The sequence below is a fragment of the Puma concolor genome, chromosome D4, assembly GCF_028749965.1.
Source record: "Puma concolor isolate L17-30 chromosome D4, mPumCon1.1.hap2, whole genome shotgun sequence".
Taxonomy (NCBI): domain Eukaryota; kingdom Metazoa; phylum Chordata; class Mammalia; order Carnivora; family Felidae; genus Puma; species Puma concolor.
In genome coordinates, this window is record NC_141679.1 from 23,246,591 (window position 1) to 23,268,505 (window position 21,915).

General features: G+C 43.7%; 1 protein-coding gene across 3 annotated transcripts; it reads left to right on the plus strand.

Moving 5' to 3' along the window:
• Positions 1–437: 437 nt before the first annotated feature.
• On the plus strand, positions 438–21,748 carry LOC147574760 (spermatogenesis-associated protein 31D4-like). Of its 3 annotated transcripts, XM_086685073.1 has the most exons (6): positions 438–775; positions 4,519–4,650; positions 11,645–11,715; positions 16,510–16,555; positions 17,107–17,167; positions 17,451–21,748. In XM_086685073.1, the coding sequence occupies exons 5-6, from the start codon at positions 17,151–17,153 to the stop codon at positions 21,706–21,708; spliced, it is 4,275 nt and encodes a 1,424-aa protein (XP_086541199.1). In that variant the 5' UTR covers positions 438–775; positions 4,519–4,650; positions 11,645–11,715; positions 16,510–16,555; positions 17,107–17,150; the 3' UTR covers positions 21,709–21,748. The 3 variants fall into 3 exon arrangements, with proteins under 3 accessions (XP_086541199.1, XP_086541200.1, XP_086541198.1); XM_086685074.1 differs by lacking the exon at positions 438–775 and having other exon boundaries at positions 4,369–4,650; XM_086685072.1 differs by lacking the exons at positions 438–775; positions 4,519–4,650; positions 11,645–11,715 and adding an exon at positions 15,056–15,702.
• The last annotated feature ends 167 nt before the right edge of the window (positions 21,749–21,915 follow it).

The window sequence follows — 21,915 nt, forward strand, 5'->3', positions numbered from 1 at the left end:
GAACTACAAGATCATGACTTGAGCCGAAGTTGGACACTCAACTGACTGAGCCACCCAGGTGCCTCCTAAGTTGGTTGCTTTAGCTAAACTATGATAGTATTGCCTCTTAGCCCCACATTTGATTCTCTGGCAATCTGAGTTAATAGAGTATTTATTAGTTTCCTAAAAGAAACTTTTAAAGTCTCTTCCAGTCTCTTCTCCCTACCATATAAAACTATGAATCATGCCACCAGGATGTAATATGTGACTTCTGATCCTCGTGTATGCTTTGACTTCTCTGTCCTCCTATTTTTTAGGTGCTGCAGGATGTAAAAAGATGTTGAGAAGTTTAAGAAGGGGAAGTGGAAAGGGTATTATGGCTATATCGTATCTCCTTCCAGTCAGTTCAGAATTATCTATATCTGTATCTCTATCTATCTATCTATCTATCTATCTATTTTTTTTTTTTTCATGGTTGGATGTAGGCATGTTTCTCCAAGCAAGAGGGTCAGACTGAATGAGAAAGAAACTTTTTTATTCTCTATGTGGGCCATCCTTGTTTTCAGAGTGATGCATGGATCAGTCATTACTTGCTCTGCTCATTTCAGTTTCATTGGTTTAATTGTTAAAGGAAATTCCCCCCAAATTTAGATGGTAGTCAGTTTTAAATGTTACTGTATTTAATCTCTTTCTTTGGTTCCTTATAGGCATTTTAGGAGAAGGGAGTGGCAGCCGGCCGAATGCCACTTGGAACTAAAATCTCCCAGACTAAGCTAGTCTTAAAGGAAATTTAAAAGTAAGTCTAAGTGCAAACAAGTTTTTTAAAATTGAAGTGAATGATTTAAGTCGCTAAAATAATCTCTTCATTTAAAAATTAGGGACATACAAAAATAATTTTATTGTCTGATTTTTTAAACCTTTTCAAATCTGTGAATCAAGCTCCTCTTGGTATTTGAATAGGTGCCATCTGCTGATCTGTAACAGAGCCAGTTTTTGCATTTGGGCCTAAATTTAATACTTAATTCCAATAGATGAAACATGCAGATCATTATAAGCAATGAAGCATTTGCAGGTTTTTAATTTAATACTTTCCTAACAATTTATTACTAGTAATTTACCTAGAGTCTTTAAAGGTACTTGTTATAAATTACCTATACTATTATGTCAGTTAAATAAGAAAATTACTTAAATAAGCTAAACGTAGGTATCGGTTAGTTATAGATGCATTAAAATTTTTTTTTAATTCCCATATTTAGAAGTTTCATAAATTCCCATATTTAGAAGCTTAGAACGCTAAGTATGTAATTCAGCTGAGGGTTTTTACTGATTTGGGTTGACCTTGGTGAAGCTCGTTCATGTGTCTTTGGTCAGCTGTGAACTGGTGTGTGACTTTGCTAACCTTGACCTGTTCTCTCATGTCTGGGTCATTAGACTTACCTCTGTTCCATGTGTGCCATTCTCCAGTAGGCTAGCCCAGGCATGTTCTTGTGGTGAAAGGGGTGTGGAGAGCAAGTGCAGAAAATGTACTATATCTTTGGAGGCTTAGGTTTGGAACTGTCAAAATATCACTTCCTTTCACAAGTCACAAAGGTTGACAGAATAGACTCTAGCTATTGATGAACTGCAAAGTAACAACTGAAAGGTTATAGATACAGGGAGGGGTGAATAATCATGGCCACGGGATTCAATCCGCTATTTTCGAAACGGATGGAATTGGGATTAAGACCCTGTTTCGTGCCTCCAGACTGGGTTTCTTTTTATGTTACAAACTGTTCTTCCTATTTACCTATATGATAAATTTGAATGTTCATTGGGAAAAAAACATTTGTGACTTAGTGTATGTCTTGGTCCTCAAGTACTGATCTAGAAAGCTGTGATACAATCGTATTCTCTTTATCTATTGAGTACTAAGTACTTCTTCACAAAATCAGTGTTAGAGGATCTGAAGAAAATAGATTTTATATACTTGGAAATGTCTGGTGTTTTCCAAATGTTATCAGTACAGTGAAATTTTGGAAGGTTAAGAAGAATTATTTCACATTGCTTTACCCATTTATTTCATTTGACTATAAATCTCAGGGAACTAGAGTGATAATATTGGAATTGGATTACTCTGGTTATCATGGTCTTAATTTCACTTTACATCCTCTATCCTAAAAAAAAGTTATTACTATCTAGAAGTGGTTCCTTTTGGAAAGCAAGTTACAGGGTCAGATATAAAACTTCAAGGTGTGTTTTACCTCATGTTGAAATTTTTATTACAGACCACTTACCCCTCGTTGTTGCCTTTGCCTTTGTGGACCGGGAGATAGATGAAAAAGAGAAAATTGTTATGAAGTTGTGGCAGCTTCAAGCTGTCCTATTTGTTTGTCCCCAGATATTTCTATGCCAGTTCCAAAATGCCCACCTGCCAAAATTAGGCTCGGAAAAATAACTTATTTCATGTTGTGGTTTTTGGAGCAATGGTGGGGTTTGGAGATGATGGCCAAGAAAGAATTCTTGAAGATGTCTTTGGTGCAAAAAGTGATTTTAATAAAGCATGGGAACAGGACCCGTGGGCAGAAAGAGCTGCACTGGGGTTGTGAAGAGTGATGGATTATATACTGTGGAGTTGGGAGAAGTAAAGTCAAGAGGAAGTTTCTTAAAGCCATCCCCATATGCTAAAGAGGATTTACAGATTACTGGAGGCCTAGCTATTGTCAAACCTAGGTTGTTTTTCCCTCAAGCAAAGCATTATAATTAAGATAGTAGGGAGTTCCTAGAGATTAGACTATTGATAAGATTGCCTTTTTCTTGTAATATTGCTAAGACACTTGTAAACTGATACAGACTCAATCAGTTAAACCATTGTTTTGTCCCTTCCTTTGTTCTTGGGCAGTCAGGAGTGCCTGAGGAATACCACACATACTCCACCTGTAGGGCGGAGGGGAGGGGAGGGCGGTGGGGTAGGTTGTGGCATGTCAGCTTGCCTTATGCTCCCTCATCATTTCATATATAACACATGTTTGAAATGAGCAGGAAATGCAGCCAAGATTTGTAAATTAACAAGGAAAAAGTTATTTCTGAAAACATTTGGGAGCCAAGGAAGAGTGTTTGCCTTAAAACATTAGGGCATTCCATTTTTGAGTATATTAAATAATTTTTTCAAAATCTCAGAAGGAACAACATTAACATTTGTTTTTCTGTATATATGAACAATTCTTATTTTAAAAAATTCATTGTTGGGGCACCTGGGTAGCTCATTTGGTTAAGTGCCTAACTCTTGGTTTTAGCTCAGGTCATGATCTCGCGGCTTTGTGGGTTCAAGCCCTGCATCAGGCTCTGTGCTGGCAATGCAGAGCCTGCTTGGGGTTCTTTCTCTCTCCTTCTCTCTCTGCCCCTCCCCTATTTGGGCTGTTTCTGTCTGTCTCAAAATAAATAAATAAATAAGCTTAAAAACATAAAAACTCACTGTCACAAATTAAATGAGTTGTCTAAATGTATAGGATAACTGATATTCTGATACCTGTTAAATCTTAATTTTGTATGAAATTTAATTGTGTGTTTCAGTTTTTCCATATGTGAGAAGGATTTCTCTTGATCCGCCACCTGCAAAATAGACAGGGATAGCTAAAGGGATCCAGAACGAGAATCAAATCTCCCCTCTTTAATATAGACCACTGTTTAGCCCTGACTTCTTGATAATTACATTGCTAGGTCTCTTCTAGATAGGGAATTATCTTGTCAACTTATCTCTGTGGGTTAATATAATTCAAGGCAAGGAATATTTGCTAGGCATTGTCTGTATAAGACAATGAGATGCTGAGGAGGATAGAGAAGATTTGCAAACTGTGGTTCCCTGACCACAGGAAACTTAAAATCTAATTGAGAATAGGATTTTTTAAATGGGAGGTATAGGCATACTTCAAAGATATTGTGGGCTCAGTTCTGGACTACCGCAAAAAAGTGAGTATTGGAGTAAAATGAGACAAATAAATTTTTTTCCTTCCCAGTGCATATAAAAGTTATCTTTGCACTATACTATAGTCTGTTAAAAGAGCAATGTATGTTCCTTAATTAAACGTACTTGAATTGGTAAAAAATGCTAACTGTCATCTGAGTTTTCAACGAGTCACAATCTTTTTGCTGGTGGAGGGTCTCACCCGATGTTGATGGCTGCTGACTGAACAGGGTACTGGTTGCTAAGGGTTGGGGTGTCTGTGGCAATTTCTTAAAATAAGGCAACAATGAACTTTGCTACATCAATTGTCTTTCTTTCATGAATGCTGTTTGATAGCTTTTTATCTATACTAGAACTTCTTTAATAATTGGAGTCAATCTTATCAAACTCTGCCACTTCTTTATCAACTAAATTTATATAATATTCTAAATGTTTTGTTGTCATTTCAACAATCTTCATAGCATCTTCACCAGGAGTAGATTCCATCTCAAGAAACGACTTAGCTGTTACAGTTTTATCATGAGATTGCAGCAGTTCAGTCACATCTTCAGGCTCCACTTATAAATCTGGTTCCCTTGTTCTTTCTAACACACCCACAGGTACTTCTTCCAATGAAGTCATGAACCCCTCAAAGTCATGAGGATTGGAACAACTTCTTCTAAATTCCTGTTCCTGTTGATATTTTGACTTCTTCCTATCAACCATGTATGATCTTAGGGACATCTAGAGTGGTGAGTCCTTTCCAGAAGGTTTTCAAATTACTTTCCCAGATCCATCAGAGGAATCCCAGTCAGTGGCAGCCATAGCATTATGAACTGTATTTCCTAAATAGTAAGACTTGAAAGTTGAAATTGCTCCTTGATTCATGGGCTATAGAATGATGTCTTGGCAGGCATGGAAACATTAATCTTGTCATAGATATCCATTGGAGTGATGGAATACCAGATACATTGGTCCTGTGTGACCAGGTACATTGTCAATGAACGCTAATATTTTGTAAAAAATCTTTTTTTTCTGAGTAGGTCTCAGCAGTGGGCTTAAAATAATGAGTAATACAGAGAATAGGCTGAGTACATTTAACATACTTATTAAGGGCCCTAGGATCATCAGAATGGTAACTCAATATTGGCTGCAAATTAATATCTCCAAAGCTAGGCATTGACTTCTCCTCTCTAGCTATGAAAGTCCTCGATGGTGTCTTCTTCCAATAGAAGGCTGTTTTGTCTATATTACAAATCTGTTGTTTAGTGTAGCCACCACCATTAATTATGTTGGCTAGATCTTGTGGATAACTTTTTGCAGCTTCTACATCAGTACTTGCTGCTCTACCTTGAACTTTTATTTTATGCATATGGTTTCTCTCTTTAAATCTCATAAATCAGCCTCTGCTAGCTTCAGACTTTGGCAGCTTCCTCACCCCTATCAGCCTTCATATCATTGAAGAGAGTTAGGGCCATTTCCTGGATTAGGCTTTGGCTTAAACGAATGTTGTGGTTGGTTTGATTTTCTATCCAGGCCACTTAAACTTTCTTCATATCAGCAATAAGGCTGGTGGGGTTTTGTGTGTGTGTGTGTGTGTGTGTGTGTGTGTGTGTGTGTGTTTTACCATTTCTGTACTCACTGGAGTAGCACTTCTCATTTCTTCAGGAACTTTTCTTTTGCCTTCACAACTTGGCTAACTGGCACAAGAGGCTGAGTCTTTTTAGGCTTTCAACATCTCTGTCTCACAAGGCTTAATCATTTCTAACCTTTGATGTAATGTGAGTGACATGGCTCTTCCCTTCACTTGAACACTGAGAGAGTTATCGTTCACTTGAACAGTATTGAACATTGTCGGGTTATGGACTGGCCCAATGTCAATATTGTTGTGTCTCAAGAAATAGGGAGGCCTGAAGAAAGGGAGAGACACATGGCATGGCTGGTTGGTGAAGTCAAAATACATACAATTTTGCCATCTTCTATGGGTAGAGCTTGTGGTGCCCTAAATGTGATTCTAATAGTAATATCAAAGGTAACTGATCACACAGATCACCATAATAAATACAATAATAATGGAAAAGCTTGATGTATTATGAAAATTAACCAAGAGCTGGGGCGCCTGGGTGGCGCAGTCGGTTAAGCGTCCGACTTCAGCCAGGTCACGATCTCGCGGTCCGGGAGTTCGAGCCCCGCGTCAGGCTCTGGGCTGATGGCTCAGAGCCTGGAGCCTGTTTCCGATTCTGTGTCTCCCTCTCTCTCTGCCCCTCCCCCGTTCATGCTCTGTCTCTCTCTGTCCCCCAAAAAATAAATAAAACGTTGAAAAAAAAAAGAAAAAAAAATTAAAAAAAAAGAAAATTAACCAAGAGCCATGAAATGAGCAAACACTGTTGGCAAACTGGCATTGATAGACTTGCTCAATGCAGGGTTGCCACAAATTTTCAGTTTGTAAAAAACACGGTATCGCGAAGTATAATAAAACAAGGTTTGCCTACGTTGTTCTTGCCAGGGTCCCATTTATAGGAACTTGGATTCCTTTGGGATCTTTATAAGCAATTTATAAGGAGACAAAGGCTTATCTAGGTTAAGAATCTCACGGTTGGTTTGTTGATTTCATGATTCCCGACTGAACCCTTGGACATGAAGCCATATGTTTTCAACCTAACTCAAAATTACACATTTTGACTTGGCCCTCATAAATTAGAGGGAAAATCTGTTCTGTCATTATGGTGTTTTGCAGCGTCTTCCTGGTTGTCTCTTCCCGTCATTGTAAGGTGTAGTTATCAAGGAACTGTCAGTCTGGTCGTATGGCCTTTCCCTTGAAATAGAGATGTTTGTTTTTGGAGGTTGCCTATCTCTTCTTTGTGAGTTTTCAGCCTCCTGTGACTTTCAGGTGGGATTCAACATCAATAGATTAGATAAATCACTAGAATTATGTAGATATTAAATGTTAAGAGAGGAAAGGTGAGCTAGGGTCAACCATTAAGAGTGCAGGATATTACTGGATGAGTGGTTTCTTAAAAGGTAAGGATATCCAAGATACTGAAGAATATAATGAGTCTCATTTAGGACGAAATACATTCTTTAACCTTCAGAAAAATGTGTTTCCATTTCTTATATTTTCCTTACACATCTCCTACTTTTTTTGCATATTGAGTTGCTTTCCATATTTCCATCAGTCTTGACTGCATTTAGAAGAATTCTAATGCTTAGAAACCTTAGTCTCCAGTGAAAACTAATTGAGTAACCAATTGTGAACTGTCAGTGACATCAGAATTCCTTTCATGGCAAACTTATGAATCAATTAAGCACAGAGCATGTTATCCAAATATCCATATCCAAATATCCTTAGTTTTCTGCATTAGTCAAAAGCTCAAACCTATTTTTTGTAAGGAATGCTTCAGCATTCCGTTTGATTAGAAAAGGCCTAAATATCCAATTGATTTAATCTAGTTTATCGTCCAAGCAAAACATTAACGTTTCAGGTTCTCAAAGACCCTGAAAGCTCACTTAACAATTACCCATGGCAACTTTGAGACGGACCTAATTATTAAGTCATCTTTCTTGCTGACAAATTGTAATAGAGACAACAGAAGCTTATTTGACCTTCAGTAGACCTAAGTAGACAAAGTTTTATTTTTTAATACTGATAACTCTAAAGACATGTGTATCTTATATAACCAAAACTTGTATTAGTTGAAATACCGAATATATTCCATCTGTGTTCATTTAAACGTTAATCAATTTGTTCCCCATTTTCCATTATTTTCCTGGGACACTGGTGGGGAATCTGAAGTGGGAGGTCCAAGTGGGGAGCTCTTTGCTCCTTGACCTGAGGGTGGGAGTAGTTGGGAGCCAGTGGTACCTGAGGGTCGGAGGATGGTATAGGAACCAATTTGTAGGCTGCACCCAAGGTGATGCAGAAACAGGAGGAAGGGGAAGGCTGAGGTTCTGCCAAGAAGCCCAGAGGCAGACAAAAGCCCAGAGGGTAGAGAAAGCGGTCTCCCAGTCCTAAAGTCTGTCAGCTTGAATAGATTAGCAGATGCAATTTTTTTTTTCCACCACCAAGTGGAAATGGGGAGTCCATGTCAGGCCAGAGAAGATAGGGAAGTTCCTGAAGCAAAGGGGGTTCGGCAGCTGCTTGGGAATATTTCTTAAAGTCCCGGTCCTGAGGTAGCCTAACAAGAGACAGTTGGTTCTAATTATCATCTGCATTTTGTGGGAGCCTGCCAAATGTCTTCTCTCCCATTCCCACCGTGGGCATCAGGAGCAGAAGGAAGTTGAGCCCAAGTCCTTCTCTGTACTCTAAAAGAGGTGCTTGAAAATGAAAGGTTTACAAAAATGGGGACCTGGGAGGTGAGCCATGCCAAACTGTCAGAAATGGAAGCAAGTAAAGGGCCACCTTCCACTGTAGTTGGGAAACCTGTGAGTAGGACCCCTTGGAAGTCACCCAGGTCACTCCTAGGAGGATACCCCAGGGATAAGTCCTGGGCTTTTCCACCCATTTCCCAAAGGGAGAGGCTGGCCAAGACAGAAAGAGGAGAATTCCACCGATACCCAAACTGGAGGTCAGGGATCAGGTTCTGCCGACAGCCTTCAGGCATCCACTAAAGAGTAGCCTTGGCCAGGATTCATCAGTTCCTGTTCGGCCTCCGATTGAGGTTTTCCTCAAAAGGAAATTGGGATTGCACGATGCCAATGTTCCCAACTACATTGGGGGATCAGATGGGAGGAGACCAAGGATCCTGTCACCAGAGACTTGAGAATGGCAGCCTCGCTGTTCGCTGTTAACTGGCTGAAGGGTGCCCGTTGGGTGGTTTAAGAGTTTTGTTGAGGAGATAAAGAAAAGAGGGGGTGCTGCCTGCTCTTTCCTTACAGATAGAAGATGTTGATATCCCAGACGAGCCCCCATAGTAAGGTTGCAGGGTTTTTTTTTTTACCACAGTACCCGGGATTCGTTGTCTTGCCGCTTCAAAGAATGAAGAGGTGGACACAAAATGTGTAGCAGGCACAAGTTTATTAGAGTATAAGTTTAGAAAATAAGAATAGTAGGAAAACTCTCTTTATAGAGAGGGGACATTCAAAAGTGAATGCCCGCAGACTATAGGCAAAGATCTTTGTTTTATAAGGGTCTGGTTAGCACCCCCTTCCCTTCTCCCTCATTCCTTCTCAGGTTCTACCAGTATTGACTGGACAGCTGTAGGTGCTGGGTTGTCCATTCCTGACTGGCTCAACTCCATTGTGTGAGGAGTCAGCCTGGTTATACTGTCCCCTGTATGACGTAAGTTTTATGGTTTAGCTAGGTATTTTGATTGTCAAATTCCTGACGGGAACCTGAGGGGGAGTAGGTGTGTCTCTTCCATTCTTAAGAGGGACCTTAGGCCCGAGGGGGTTTGCTGTAGTCAAACACTTGCAGCATTGTTCCCAAATAGTGTTTTTCCCCATCTAGGGACCTCAGGTTCTAACCCTTCCCTCTCTGCCATTTTATCCTGTTTCCCTATTATAGTGGTGCCCTTCCATTTTGGAATTAAATCCCCTTTTTCTTTCTTTCTTTCTTTCTTTCTTTCTTTCTTTCTTTCTTTCTTTCTTTCTTTCTTTCTTTCTTTCTTCTTTCTTTCTTTCCTTTTCTCTTTCTTCCTTCCTCCCTCCCTACTTCCCTTCCTTCCTTCCTTCCTTCCTTCCTGTCTGCCTGTCTGCCTTTTAAATAAACCGGGTCTTCTCAGTTCTAGTAACTGTCAGATCAGGTTTAGGGAGGACATGGTCGGCATATTTGTTTAGAGATTTATGAATTACCCAGGCCTCAAATGAATAATTTAATAAAGCACTATAGTTTTATCTATTGATAGGTCTACAGTCAGAAAAGTCTTTTATGTACAATTGGTGCAGGAATCCATCCCATTTTCCAGTCACTTAAGTAATCATATGCCCATGGTGTCTTGTTACTATCTGCACAGAATAACAAGCACAAAGATTGGCATATCTGTGCTATTGTCACCATTTCTCTGAAGTTTGCTTCAAGTTGTCTAGTTTAGGCTACTATTTAAAGCAATCAGAACTAGAATTCACATCAATAAAGGTATGTCATTGAAACTTTTTTTTTCTCTCTTAAACCCTCATTTCCAGAGATAGCCAAATGAAGACTATTTTGCTTGTAAAACAAGTCTAATTTTGATTTGGTTTTGGGGCTCCTGGGTGGTTCAGTCAGTTCAGCGTCCAACTTGGGCTGGGGTCATGATCTTGTGGTTCGTGGGTTAGAGCCCCGCAGCACAGAACCTGGAGGCTGCTTCAGGTTCTGTGTCTCCCTTTCTCTGCACCTCCCTCACTTGCACTCTGTGTCTCTACTCTCAAAAACAAATTAAAAAAAAGAAAAGAGATTCCAATGTGGAGGCTAGGTGAATGTGCATGTAATGGTTAGCCTATTAATATGGCTGTATCCAGAGGTTGTGCAGTGTAAATTCTTACCAGAGACTCTGTATAAGGGCAGGTCAACAAGGAAGAAGGCATGAGAAAATGAGTGAGAGCTGAGGTAAGTATCCATCCCTTTCCAAATTAAGTCCCATGATTAGAGTGTAAATTTTTATTTTTGCCCCCTCTCATGGCATGAGGGAAAGATCTCCCCAAAGTCTCCCTGTGTGCTTCCAGAATGCTGACTCACTACCAGGCTTCACAGTGGAGTATGTTCATTAGACCACAGTTTCTCAAACTTTCTGTGCTGGAGGACCAGTTTGCTTCCTCCCCTGCTCCTCCATCTACTGCGGGCTGACACTTTCATAAAATACAATGTAAATGAATCACTAAAAAAATGACACACAAAACAAAGACAAACAAAATACAAACCTGAGATTTAAATTACTAGGTTCAAATATTCTGTCAAATTGCAACAGACAAAATACATCAGTGGTAACCTAGTGTGGGGGCAGGAGGAATGAGAAGACTGAAGGATGCATGAAACCTACGGGGAAAAGCTTCTTTTTTGAATAATGAAAAAGTTCTAAACTTGACTGTGGTGACTGAATGCACAACATTGTGAATACACTAAAAGCCACTGAATTGTACACTTTTAATGGGTGAACTGTAGGTAGGGTATGTGAATTAAGTCTCAGTAAAGTGGTGTAAAACAAAAGATTATAGGAGCTTTATTCATACTTGCCAAACCTGGGAAGCAGCCAAGGTGTCCTTCCATAGGTGAGTGGATAAATCAACTCTGGTTTCTCCAGACAGTGGATATTATCCAACGCTAAAGGGCATAAGCCACTAAGTCATGAAAAGACATGGAAGATCTTTAAATGCATATTACTAAGTGGAAGAAGCCAATCTGAAAAGGCCACACACTGTATAATCATACGATATGAAAGTCTGGAAAAGAAACAAGTCTGAAGACAGTAAAAAATCAGTGGGTGCCAGGGATAAGGGGGCAAGATGGGATGAATAGGCAGAGCACAGAGGATTTTAGGGCAGTGCAACTACTCTGTGTGACACTACAGTGGAGGACACATGTCATCACACATGCTCAAGCCCATAGAACGTCCAACACCAAGAGTGAACGCTAATGTAAAGTATGACTTTGAGTGATAATGATGTGTCAGTGTAGGCCCACTGATTGTAATAACTGCCCCATGCTGGTTCTGGGCGTTGATAGTGGGGGGAGGCTGTGTGTGTGTGGTAGGGAGGAAGAGGGGCATATGGGAACTCTGTACTTTCTGCCCAATTTTGCTGTGAACCTAAAACTGCTCTAAAACTGCTCTACAGAAAGAAAAAGAGGAGGAGGAAACAGAAGAAAGAAGAGGAAGAAGAAGTCCCGAATACCTCACAAGGCTCAGGTCAGTTGGCACCTGTTGTAAAAATTTCTCTGGCCTTCTCTCTTCTCCTTCCTGGGAGAAGAATTGATTACTCTGATTTCTGCGTTTTCATTATGTTCTTATTCCTACTTCCTTTACTGTTCATATCACTTTTCATAGCCATTTACAGGACTCACTAAACTATGACCTGCCCAAGCGTTGAGGTGATACCATATTTTGTTGATATTTCTACTAGAAATACTACACTGTAGAGTTCAATAAAAGTTTGGTGTGTGATGGAACGAGAGACATTTTATAGCCAGTTTGTATCTTAAATGCAGTTTAAACAGATTTTGCCCGAGACTCTGTTCTACAGGCTTTTTGGAACCCTGAAAATAGCCGTTCCCATGTGGCTCATCCCAGAGATAGTGATGAGGATGGGAAAGAGAGAGCACTGGGGACTGATGAGAATCATTTTTTAAAACTTTTTTAATGTGGGGCACCTGGGTGGCTCAGTCGGTTGAGCGTCTGCCTTCGGCGTAGGTCGTGATCTCACGGTTCATGGGTTCGACCCCCACATCGGGCTCTGTGGTGGTAGCTCAGAGCCTGGAGCCTGAATCGGATTCTGTGTCCCTCTCTCTCTGCCCCTCCCCTGCTCACCATCTGTCTCTCTGTCTCACTCTCAAAAATAAAAACATTTGAAATGTTTTCTAATGTTTGTTTTTAGAGAGAGAGAGAGAGAGAAAGAGAGAGAGAGCATGAGCAGGGGAGAGACAGGGAGAGAGGGAGACACAGAATCCTGGAGACACAGTCTCCAGGCTCTGAGCTGTCAGCACAGAGCCTGATTTGGGGCTTGAACCCACGAACCACGAGATCATGACCTGAGCTGAAGTCAGATGCTTAACAGACTGAGTCACCTGGTGCCCCAAACATATGAGAATCATAAACCAATGACTTCTCCTTACTTATCTATATTGAATGTCTTCAAACACAAGCATATCATTGTCCTAGAGCTTTTGGAAAATACTGCTTCTTGGACACAATCTAACCTAGCACAGTATGAACCAGACTTCTATGTGGTGACACAGGTCAGCTGGGAAGATGTCACAGCTGACATGTGAGAACACCTCACTCTACCAAAAGCCATCTCTGCTACCTTGGGATGGCTGCCTGAAATGCTCCTGTGAGAGCTTTATATTAAGGTTTAGGGCTTAGATGTATGTAAACTGTGTGAGATGTATGGCATGTTATCCTTTGTTATTCATTTATGACTTCCTGAGAGTCGTACATAATCTAGTTCTTGAAAGCAGGTTCTCAGAGGGCAATAGAAGAAACCTATAAAGACTTTGGTGCCAAGAATGAAAAGGAAAAAGTACCTAAGGGGATGATAGAATAACAACAACAACAAAAATTTTCTTCTAGCATTTAATACACAAAGTAAATATTCGTAGCCACACAACTGCTTTAATTGTAGGACTAGGGTGACTCTTTAAGAAGTCACTTAATGTTTAACAGAGAGGTGTTGAGAACATTGGGGATTTCATTGTCAGGGCTCTGCTATTTCCTAGCTAGGTGATCTTGAGAAGTCATTTACCCTTTCTTAGCTTCAGTTTTGTTCTTTGATAAAAGGGGCAACAGATACCTGTCCTGCTTACATCACGGGTGATTGTGAAATCTGCTTGCATCATAGGGTGATTGTGAGGTTGCTGCAAGTAAAATGCTTAAGTGTTGGCAAATGATTTATAACTGATGTTATTAGCATAGATATTGGCAAATCATTTGTATTTGATGTTAGCTGTGAACCTCCCCTACTAAATATCAGTGGAGGTAATTTCAGTGCTGTCAACAACAACAACAACAAACCCCCCAAAACAGGTGTACCATCAATCCCTCATTCCTTTAAATTTTGAAGGCTCTTTAGGGCACCTGGGTGGCTCAGTTGGTTAAACGTCCCACTTCAGCTCAGGTCATGATATCACAGTTCCCAGAGGCCCAAAAGGCATCTGAAGGGAGATTCCTTGGGGACAGAAGAAGTTCCTATGCTTCTCTTTAGCAGAAAAGTAGAAAAGAGAGAGAAGGTCCATTGTCCCTGAGAATGACCCCCCACTCCCAGGTGGCATCCCTTGTGCAGGGTATGTCAAAGGTTCCTGGTGTCAAAGTGACCGGAGGTGTTTCTTGAAGTTGCTATGACCACCAATCAGCCAACCAAGGACTCCTGAAGGGGGAATGCTACCATCCCCCTGCTTCCCCATTGCATTCTAGATTACAGACAGGTGCCTGTTGTAGGAACCAAAATAATGTACCCTGAAAGCAGTGCCCTAAAAGGCCATGCCTTGAAGAATATGCCCTGATGGCCATGCCTTGATTACCTAGTCTTTGATGAGCATGCTGTGGAGGCCATGCTTTAGTTTCTCGAAAAACCTAAGATTTTTAGCCCATGAAAAACACTAGAAAATTTATGGGGGGGGGGGGAGAGCTACCCCATTTTGTATTTTAAGTAGTTAGTAGAGGATATTGACTGAAAACAGTAAAGATAGGAATCCATCATGATCTAAGTGACATTCCAACACATACAGCCTTTAGAGCCAACTTCCCTAGAAAACGGTCCCTGACTGGGTTTTAATTCAATCAGGTACTGATTTGGCTGGCTCCCAGTGGAGGTCTCCCAGCCTGAAGCAGCTAGACCAGAGATGTGGAGGGGATCACATTAGACCAATGAGGAGGAAACCTCACATGAGAGTCTTAAGATGGGCAGCTGTCCTGGTTAGTTAGGTGGCTGTCCCATGCCCAAGACAGACAACTTTGTATAAAGGACAAGAATAAAGAGAGGGCATCAAGTTTCTGGGTCTCATTACCATTCTAGCCAGGGTACTAACTTCCAGCCAAAAGGCAGGCTTTCTTCTCTCTGTAGAGTAGCCATGGGTTAGAGAATTGCAGCCTGAGAGATCAATATGAAAGTGTTCCAATAAGACCATATTTCTCGAAAAGCCCCTGAAATAAGAGTAAAGGAAGAAAAGAGAGAGTATACTCACTGAATTTGCACCGGCTCAGAGTCCCAATGAAAAGACTCAACGTGCCATGCTGGGGACCAAATGATGAAGTTTTGAGGTGATAGTGGGGGGATGGTCTGGAGCCGATGGCCAAGAAAGAATTCTTGAAGACGTCTTTGGTACAAAAAGGTGGTTTTATTAAAGCACAGGGACAGGACCCATGGGAAGAAAGAGCTGGACTATAAGTGTTGGGGGATACTTTTATGGAGTAGGGGGAGACGAAGTCAAGAGAGAGTTCCTAAAGGGATTTTCATAGTCTAAAGACTCAGATTGTTTTTCCCTCAGGCAAAGCATTAACATTAAGACAGTAGGGGGTTCCTGGACATTAGGCTGTTGACAGGATTGCCTTTTTCTGGTGAACTGGTGGAGACTCTTTATCAGTTCAGCCATTTGTTTTTTGTCCTTTCTTGGTTTTGAGTAGCCTGGAGTTATCTAAGGAATATCACACATTGCCCACAGTTGGCAGGTAGGGGATTGTGTGCTAGCTTGTGCTTGGCCCCTCAGCCAGCCTCACGCTCCCGCTCCCTCGTCAATAGGATGAAAAGATGAGGTAGGAAAACAGGATGGCAGGGTAGGGCAGAGGGACCTGCAGGAGGAGAGGTGGAGGGACCTTCTGGGCTGGTAGGTGGGGGAGGGGCTTTGGGCACACCCTCTCCAATTGTCCCCTCCCCCAACCCTCAGAAACCTTTTGTGACTTTTCAGTGCTCTGTGATGTAAGCCTGGAGAGTTATATAGTCAGGCATCGGCACACTCGGAGCTCAGTTATAGGCAGCCTTGCGATTCAGTTACCTATAGGCAGCTTTGTGATGCTCTCGTTTCAGAATAGTGCTACTGAACCATGTTGTGCTTTGGCTCAACATGCTTCGAGACTGACCCCAACTTCACCTTCTTGTATGGGTTGGGGTTGCTTCTTCTGTTTCTGTGCTGCTACCTGATGGGGATTCCATTTCCAACTGGGAACACGAAACCCATCCAAAAGGTAAGGAATCCTGGGGGAGTCCTGAACAGACATTCGTATTGTTTCTACTTCTAGTCCCAAATTTTAAAATGAGATGGTAGGATTAGACACAACTAAAATGGGAAGTCTAAAAGAAGAGACGTTCACTCCTCTAGGAAGAGAGATCTGGCAGGGCTAAGGGTTAAGAAAGTACTAAGGTTTAGTACTTATCTGGCTGTGGTGGCGGGTCTTGGATAAAATCCCAAACATAAGGATTCTGTAGTCTTAGTTTGGGTTTAGAGAGTATGGGATGTGTGTAAGAGAACAAGGTTCCCCAGCACTTGATCATGGGTCACCTTCTCATGTAAGATTTCACTCGACCGAGACTTCATGTTGGGCTGATCAGGAGAAGACTGCTAAGCCTCTGAGACACACTGAGCAGAGACTAGGGTCCAAGCTCTGTCCCAGGACACAGGGTCCTACCTGATGGAGCACTGATGTGACTGTTGGTCCTCAGTTTGTTTTTTTTCCTTTAAGTTAGAAAGTATACACATGCGCACGTGCACGTACACGTACACACACACACACACACACACACACACACAGAGGGTGGCCCCAGGAGGAGCAGAGAGAGGGAGAGAGAGAATCCCAAGCAGTCTCTGTTCTGACAGCACAGATGGGGACCTTGAATTCACTGGAGACCAGTGAACAGAGATCATGACTTGAGCCGAAATCAAGTGTCAAATGCTTAACTGTCTGAGCCACCCAGGCACCCCAAGAATGTCTCCATTTCTGAGAGCAGAGTGAGAGATGAGTCCCAGGCTCCTCATTCTTTCATTTTCATTCTAGTGTCAAGGCAGAGCCAAGAGGAGGAGGAAAGGCGGTACACTGAAAGGTAAGGTTCTGCTTGTTCTACATGAGCTCTCCAAGGGTGACCCTTCCTGTCCTTCCCATGAGGTTCCAGTTCCATGATTTCTGAGGATGTCAGCTACTAGACACAGCGCCCCTCTGAAAATGGAGGCCTCAGAACACTCAGAACTGGAGGCCCTTAGATTCCTGGCTCTGCCGAACCCTGAGTGTGGAGCCATGGTGGACCTGGGCAATCAATGGTTGTTGCCCAGTGGTGGCCGTGTGAGATGTCAGGAGTCAGAACTTCTGTCTCCTGATTTTGTGCAAGACCCGTGACATCACAGATACTCAGGATTCCTCCCTGAGGTAACCACGGACTTCTGTGCTTCACAGAGGTGGTGTGAGCATCACATGATGTAATGTAAATGAAATACTTTAATGCGATACCATGTGTCACATCATTGACCATTTGACCTCATCTACCGATTATTGGGGCATTCAGAATCTAATATCGCAAGGGTGTCTCACAAAGGGACTCCTGTATAATACCTGTGTTTCTACCTTCACTACATATAACCCACTCTCCTGGTTTCCCAGGTTGGAAATGCCTTCAGAGAGAAGAGGAAGAGATAAGGAAGCTGATGAGTAATATAAGGAGGTGACTACTCTCTCCCCTTCTATCCTGATCCCTCCTAGAGCATGATTTATGCAATTGTATGAATTCAGTGCAACCTGCCAGTCATGGGAGGGGGGTAGCCATAGGAATGGGTACGTGAATGAGGGCCCTGGGGTGAAGGTTACTGAGTGTATTATGAAGTCATAAATGTGGGGCATTGTGAAGGAGCAGCAGGCTTCAGGTGGCCCCTCCCTTGGCAGGTCAGCAGGTGCTCCTTCCCTTGTTCTGGCCCTGGCTGCAGCTTTGTACCTCCTGTCTCCTGCAGCCCCCTAGGCCGGCAACGTGATACAATCCACTTTCGTCAACTGTTATGTCCAGACCCCTTCTGTGAGGTGTGTAATAACACAACTGCTGAGATCAATCGGATGCTGTACCCAGAGGCCCTCGAAGATTCTACTTCCTTGGGTTCCACAGCTCCTGTGACTGACTCATTGTTCACTTCATCCCCTGCCTTCTCAGCAGACCCTCCAGGAGACCTAACATCAGCTTCTCTGCCTGAGCCTTCCCTGCCACTTGCCTCCACCTTCCCACCTAACCCAATGACCCCCTTGGCTGACTATGTTCCACTCTCACCACCGGATCACTCTTTGCCACCACAGCCTTGTCCTCCCTTGGAATCTGATTTCCCTGAGGACCATTTCCCAGCCCAACCCCTTGCCGTTTCCCCTCTCCCACCATGTGATGCTCAGACAGTGGACCCTGTTGTTCAACCAGAGGCCAAATTGTCTCTAAATACCATCTTCTCTCTTGACTCCACCGTTTCCCAAGATGTCAACTCCTTATCGGAGTTGTCCCAGACAAAGAATCCCACTGAGACCTGTGCTTGTCATCATGCACCACCAACCCTGTCTGTTTCACCACCACCAGACAGCACTTTAACTGTGGCTCAATCTAAATCAATTTCCATCACCTTGAAGCCTGTTCCGGAGAACTCATCTCCAGATGGCCCTGTTGGATTGTCCACTCATATCCCAACAACCACAGGCATTGACCATGCAAGCTTGGGTGTCTCAGACTTCTCTTGGTGGAAAACTCATGCCAAAGACTTCTTCCCTTCTACCTTGGCTCAATGTGATTTCAGCCAAGAGATTCTTGCCCTCCGTTCTGAGGCTTCTTCCAGGGGAGACCCTGTGGCCTACGTTGTAGAGCCTGGTAACCTGTCTTTCCTCAGCCCCGAAGTCCTGGCACTTCTGGAGAAACAAGTCCAAAAGAGGAGTGATTTCTTGATATGGAAGGGAAAGAAGGGTTCTTTTCCAAAACAACTCAGGCCAGACTACACACTAAATTCTTTGGGAAAAATGTCAGAGTCAGTTGCTGCCCAGCCTGGCTTGGCAGCCTCCCTTCCTTTCTGGAACAGCAAAGACAAATCAAAGGAGCTGCATGTGCATCAGCAGCCCCCCTATCCTACAACCTTGGTAGAGGGCCATTTACAGCAAACACCTTTGCAGCTCTTCTGGGGTCTCCCAACTCTGCACACTGAGTCTTTGCCGTCTGTTGCCCATGTCTCAGAGGATTGTTCCTCAACCTTTATTTTCAATAGAATCTCTACCTCCACAGACCAGGAATCCCCAGGACTTCCCCCTCCACTTCCTCAAGCCCTGCCTGAGATCCAGCCTCAATCCGTGCCTCAGCCCCAGGCTGAACCCCAGCCTCAACCCCAGCCCCTACCTCCCACTCAAGTCCAGCCTGAGACCTATCTTCAATCCCCACTCCCAATCCTGCCATCTAGTCCTCTACCCCAGATTAAGAGCTGTGGAGTGTGTTTTCATAGACCCCAGAATGAATTGGAGTCTCTCATCCCCTCTGAAATTCAAGACCTAGAATGGAATGTTTTGCAGAAGCAACAGGCAAGTTTGTGGGGTTTACCCGCTGTGGTTCAAAGATCCCATGAGGCCTTTTGTCCTTCGGCTCCTAACCTGTCTAACCGCCGGGCCTTCCAGGCCCATGGTGCAGTCTCTATCCTTCCTGGACAGTTTCCTCTCAGTGATGAGCTTCGTAAGAAACTAGACCATCACCTCCAAAAGAGGCTCATCCAGCACCGATGGGGCCTTCCCCGCAGGATCCATGAGTCTCTATCACTGATGAGGCCTCCGAAGAATTTTTCAAACATACCTGAGATGGGGCACTATCGTAGACTCCAACAGACCTCTAAGAGTCAGAGTAGCAACACTCTAAATGTTGGGTTGAGCCCACCTGAAAGCTTCCATGAGGGGGACTCAGAAATGCTTCAGCTAGAGGACCCCTTTGGGAAGGATCTGGGAAACAACCCAGAGAATGGGCCAAAAGATCATCTGTTGAGTGACCCAGAGAGCTCTTCAGATAAGGGTATGGGGTATGATGCTGAGGAAGAACTTATGAGCCCATCCGAGAATACATCAAGGGCATCTGTGGAGAGACTAGGCCAAAGGCAACTTGAAAATGTCCTCAGAATACATCTGAGCAAAAAGTTGGAGGAAATCAATGAGGGTCAGCTCCCCGGGACCGTGCATAGTTCATGGCACACTATGAATCAGACATTGCTTCATCCTGAGAAATCCCACACTGAAATACAACAGAGAGTTCTGCCACCATCAGTGGGTGGGGAATATTGCCTGAATACCTCCCGGGAGCTTTCCTTCATTGAATCTAATGCACAGCAGATGCTGGAGTCCCATATTAAACAATTCCATCATAGAAAGGTAGGGGGCCTTCCCCCTAAGGACCTTGAATCCATAGCTATCTTTAAATTGAAAGAGGCCCCATCCCAGTCCTTATCCCATTCGAACCTTCCCTGCTCAACCAACCTGATTTCTGAGGCCAACTCTAAATCTGGGGACTTCAAGTCCCTTAGAGGAAGCTCTAAATCTCTCCATGGAGACAAAGTGGGAACAGCAAATTCAGCCCCCATCCTGGATCATTCTCTGCCTGCCCCCTCAACTGTGGGCAAGGAAGGACAGGGAATCCCAGCAAAATCACCGCGTCCTATCAAACATGGGCTTGCAGAAAAAGTTCAGAAAATGAAGGATGGCAGACAGACTCTTCAACCTATCAGACATAGCAGCATAGGCAAAGCAAGCCAGACACAGACTGTGCCAGCCAACAGATGGCCCTCAAAGCAGCCCGCAAGGCAAGCTGGCACCAGGCGTGAGCCAAAGGATAAGACCGTAAATCCCAGCGATAGAGTCAAGATGCAACAGGGCAAAATGGTGATGAATCCAGAACCTGTTTCTGTGCCCAAAGTGTCCAGGGCTGAGGAGCTAGATGGGCGTCAATCAATACGTAGAGATAGCTTGACAACCAGCCAGCCAGGAAGCCCCCAAATGATAAATGTGAATGCAAATAAGGACAAAAGTACCGTGACCATTAAAAGCCACCCACCAAACACATCAATTCCCCAAGATCCTAATTTAACAGAATGCCTGTATAAGGAATTAAATCTTAAATTGGAGCAAAGAGAGCAGAGCTGGGCCCAGAGCAAAGACAACGACCTGCCCCCCTCGACTTCCAAGGCCTCCCTGACTCATGACCAGGAGGACTCCAGTGGGGACATGGGAGCTTCCCAGGTGCTTCACGTCCATGTGCAGGACACAGGAATTAGTACAGAACAGCAGCAGGATACCTGGGTCCCTAAGCATGTCTTAAGGAAGCACCAACACAAGAATCTCCCACCAGCTACAGAGACAGTGAGCCCTCCATGTTCCAAAGCACAAGAGTTTGGTGGAGGGGATGCAGGGTTGGGGACATCCCAGCCTATAAGGAAGAGTTGCCCTCCTCGGGACGTGGCACTGGCGGAGAAGCCTGGGAGCCAATCCTCCCGCACCCTATCACAGAAGGGTCAGCCTCCCCCTGAAAGCCTTTTTAGAAAAACAGTGAAGGCTATTTTACAATGGCTGAATCCTGGCAGAATGTGGAAAAGACAAGAAAACTCCCAGGAAAAGGGCATCCTGCCATGTGTGCAAAGCAGAGGCATGGTTCAAGGTAGAGCTGCCTTTACTGGGAGGACCGAAGCTCAGAAACTCAGGAAAGATGTTGGGAAGTTCTTAGAAGACAAGATGGGGCACCGGCATGCTACAGATAGCGCCTGTCCTCAACAGCCCCTTCTGTCCTCAGCCAAGTTTGGGAAAACTCGGAAGGAAGCACAAGTGCAGGCCCAGGCACAGCCTGCCCAGGGGCCTCCTCTCAGCTACAGGGCTCCCTCCTGTAAAGAGAGAAATACCAAGTCCTGTCACCAAGAAGCTGTCTTTGTAGGCAACAGCCATTCTCCAAGTGTTAGACACACCAGGGACAAGGGCAGACACCCCCAGGAAGCTGTGGCCCTTAAGGGCCAGCTGTTGTGTCAGAACCATAGCCTGTCTGTGCCCCACAGGGAGCCTGTGCCCCACCCACACTGCACCTGCAGGCATCAAGCTGGCCAGGGGCCTCCAGCCACTCTCACCACTGCTAAAGGCACGGTATTTGGAGATCGGTGTCTATCATTGAGACAGAAAACCCTTCTCCAGAATTTCGAGAGGGGGAAATTTCCCAGCCCGAATCCCACAAAATAATCCCTTTGATTCTCCCCAATAAACATTCCTCTAACAGTGAGGTCTGTTCTGTGTACTGTGTTGGTTCAAGGTGACCAGTCCCCCTGTTGAGGGGGATCTCTTGGGGGACCATGTAGTCCAAGCCCATTTCCTCTCTGATGAAATTTGAGGAGATGGGCTCTGTTCTCCTGCCTCTTAGCAGCTCTCTCCTTTACCCTCATTGAACGA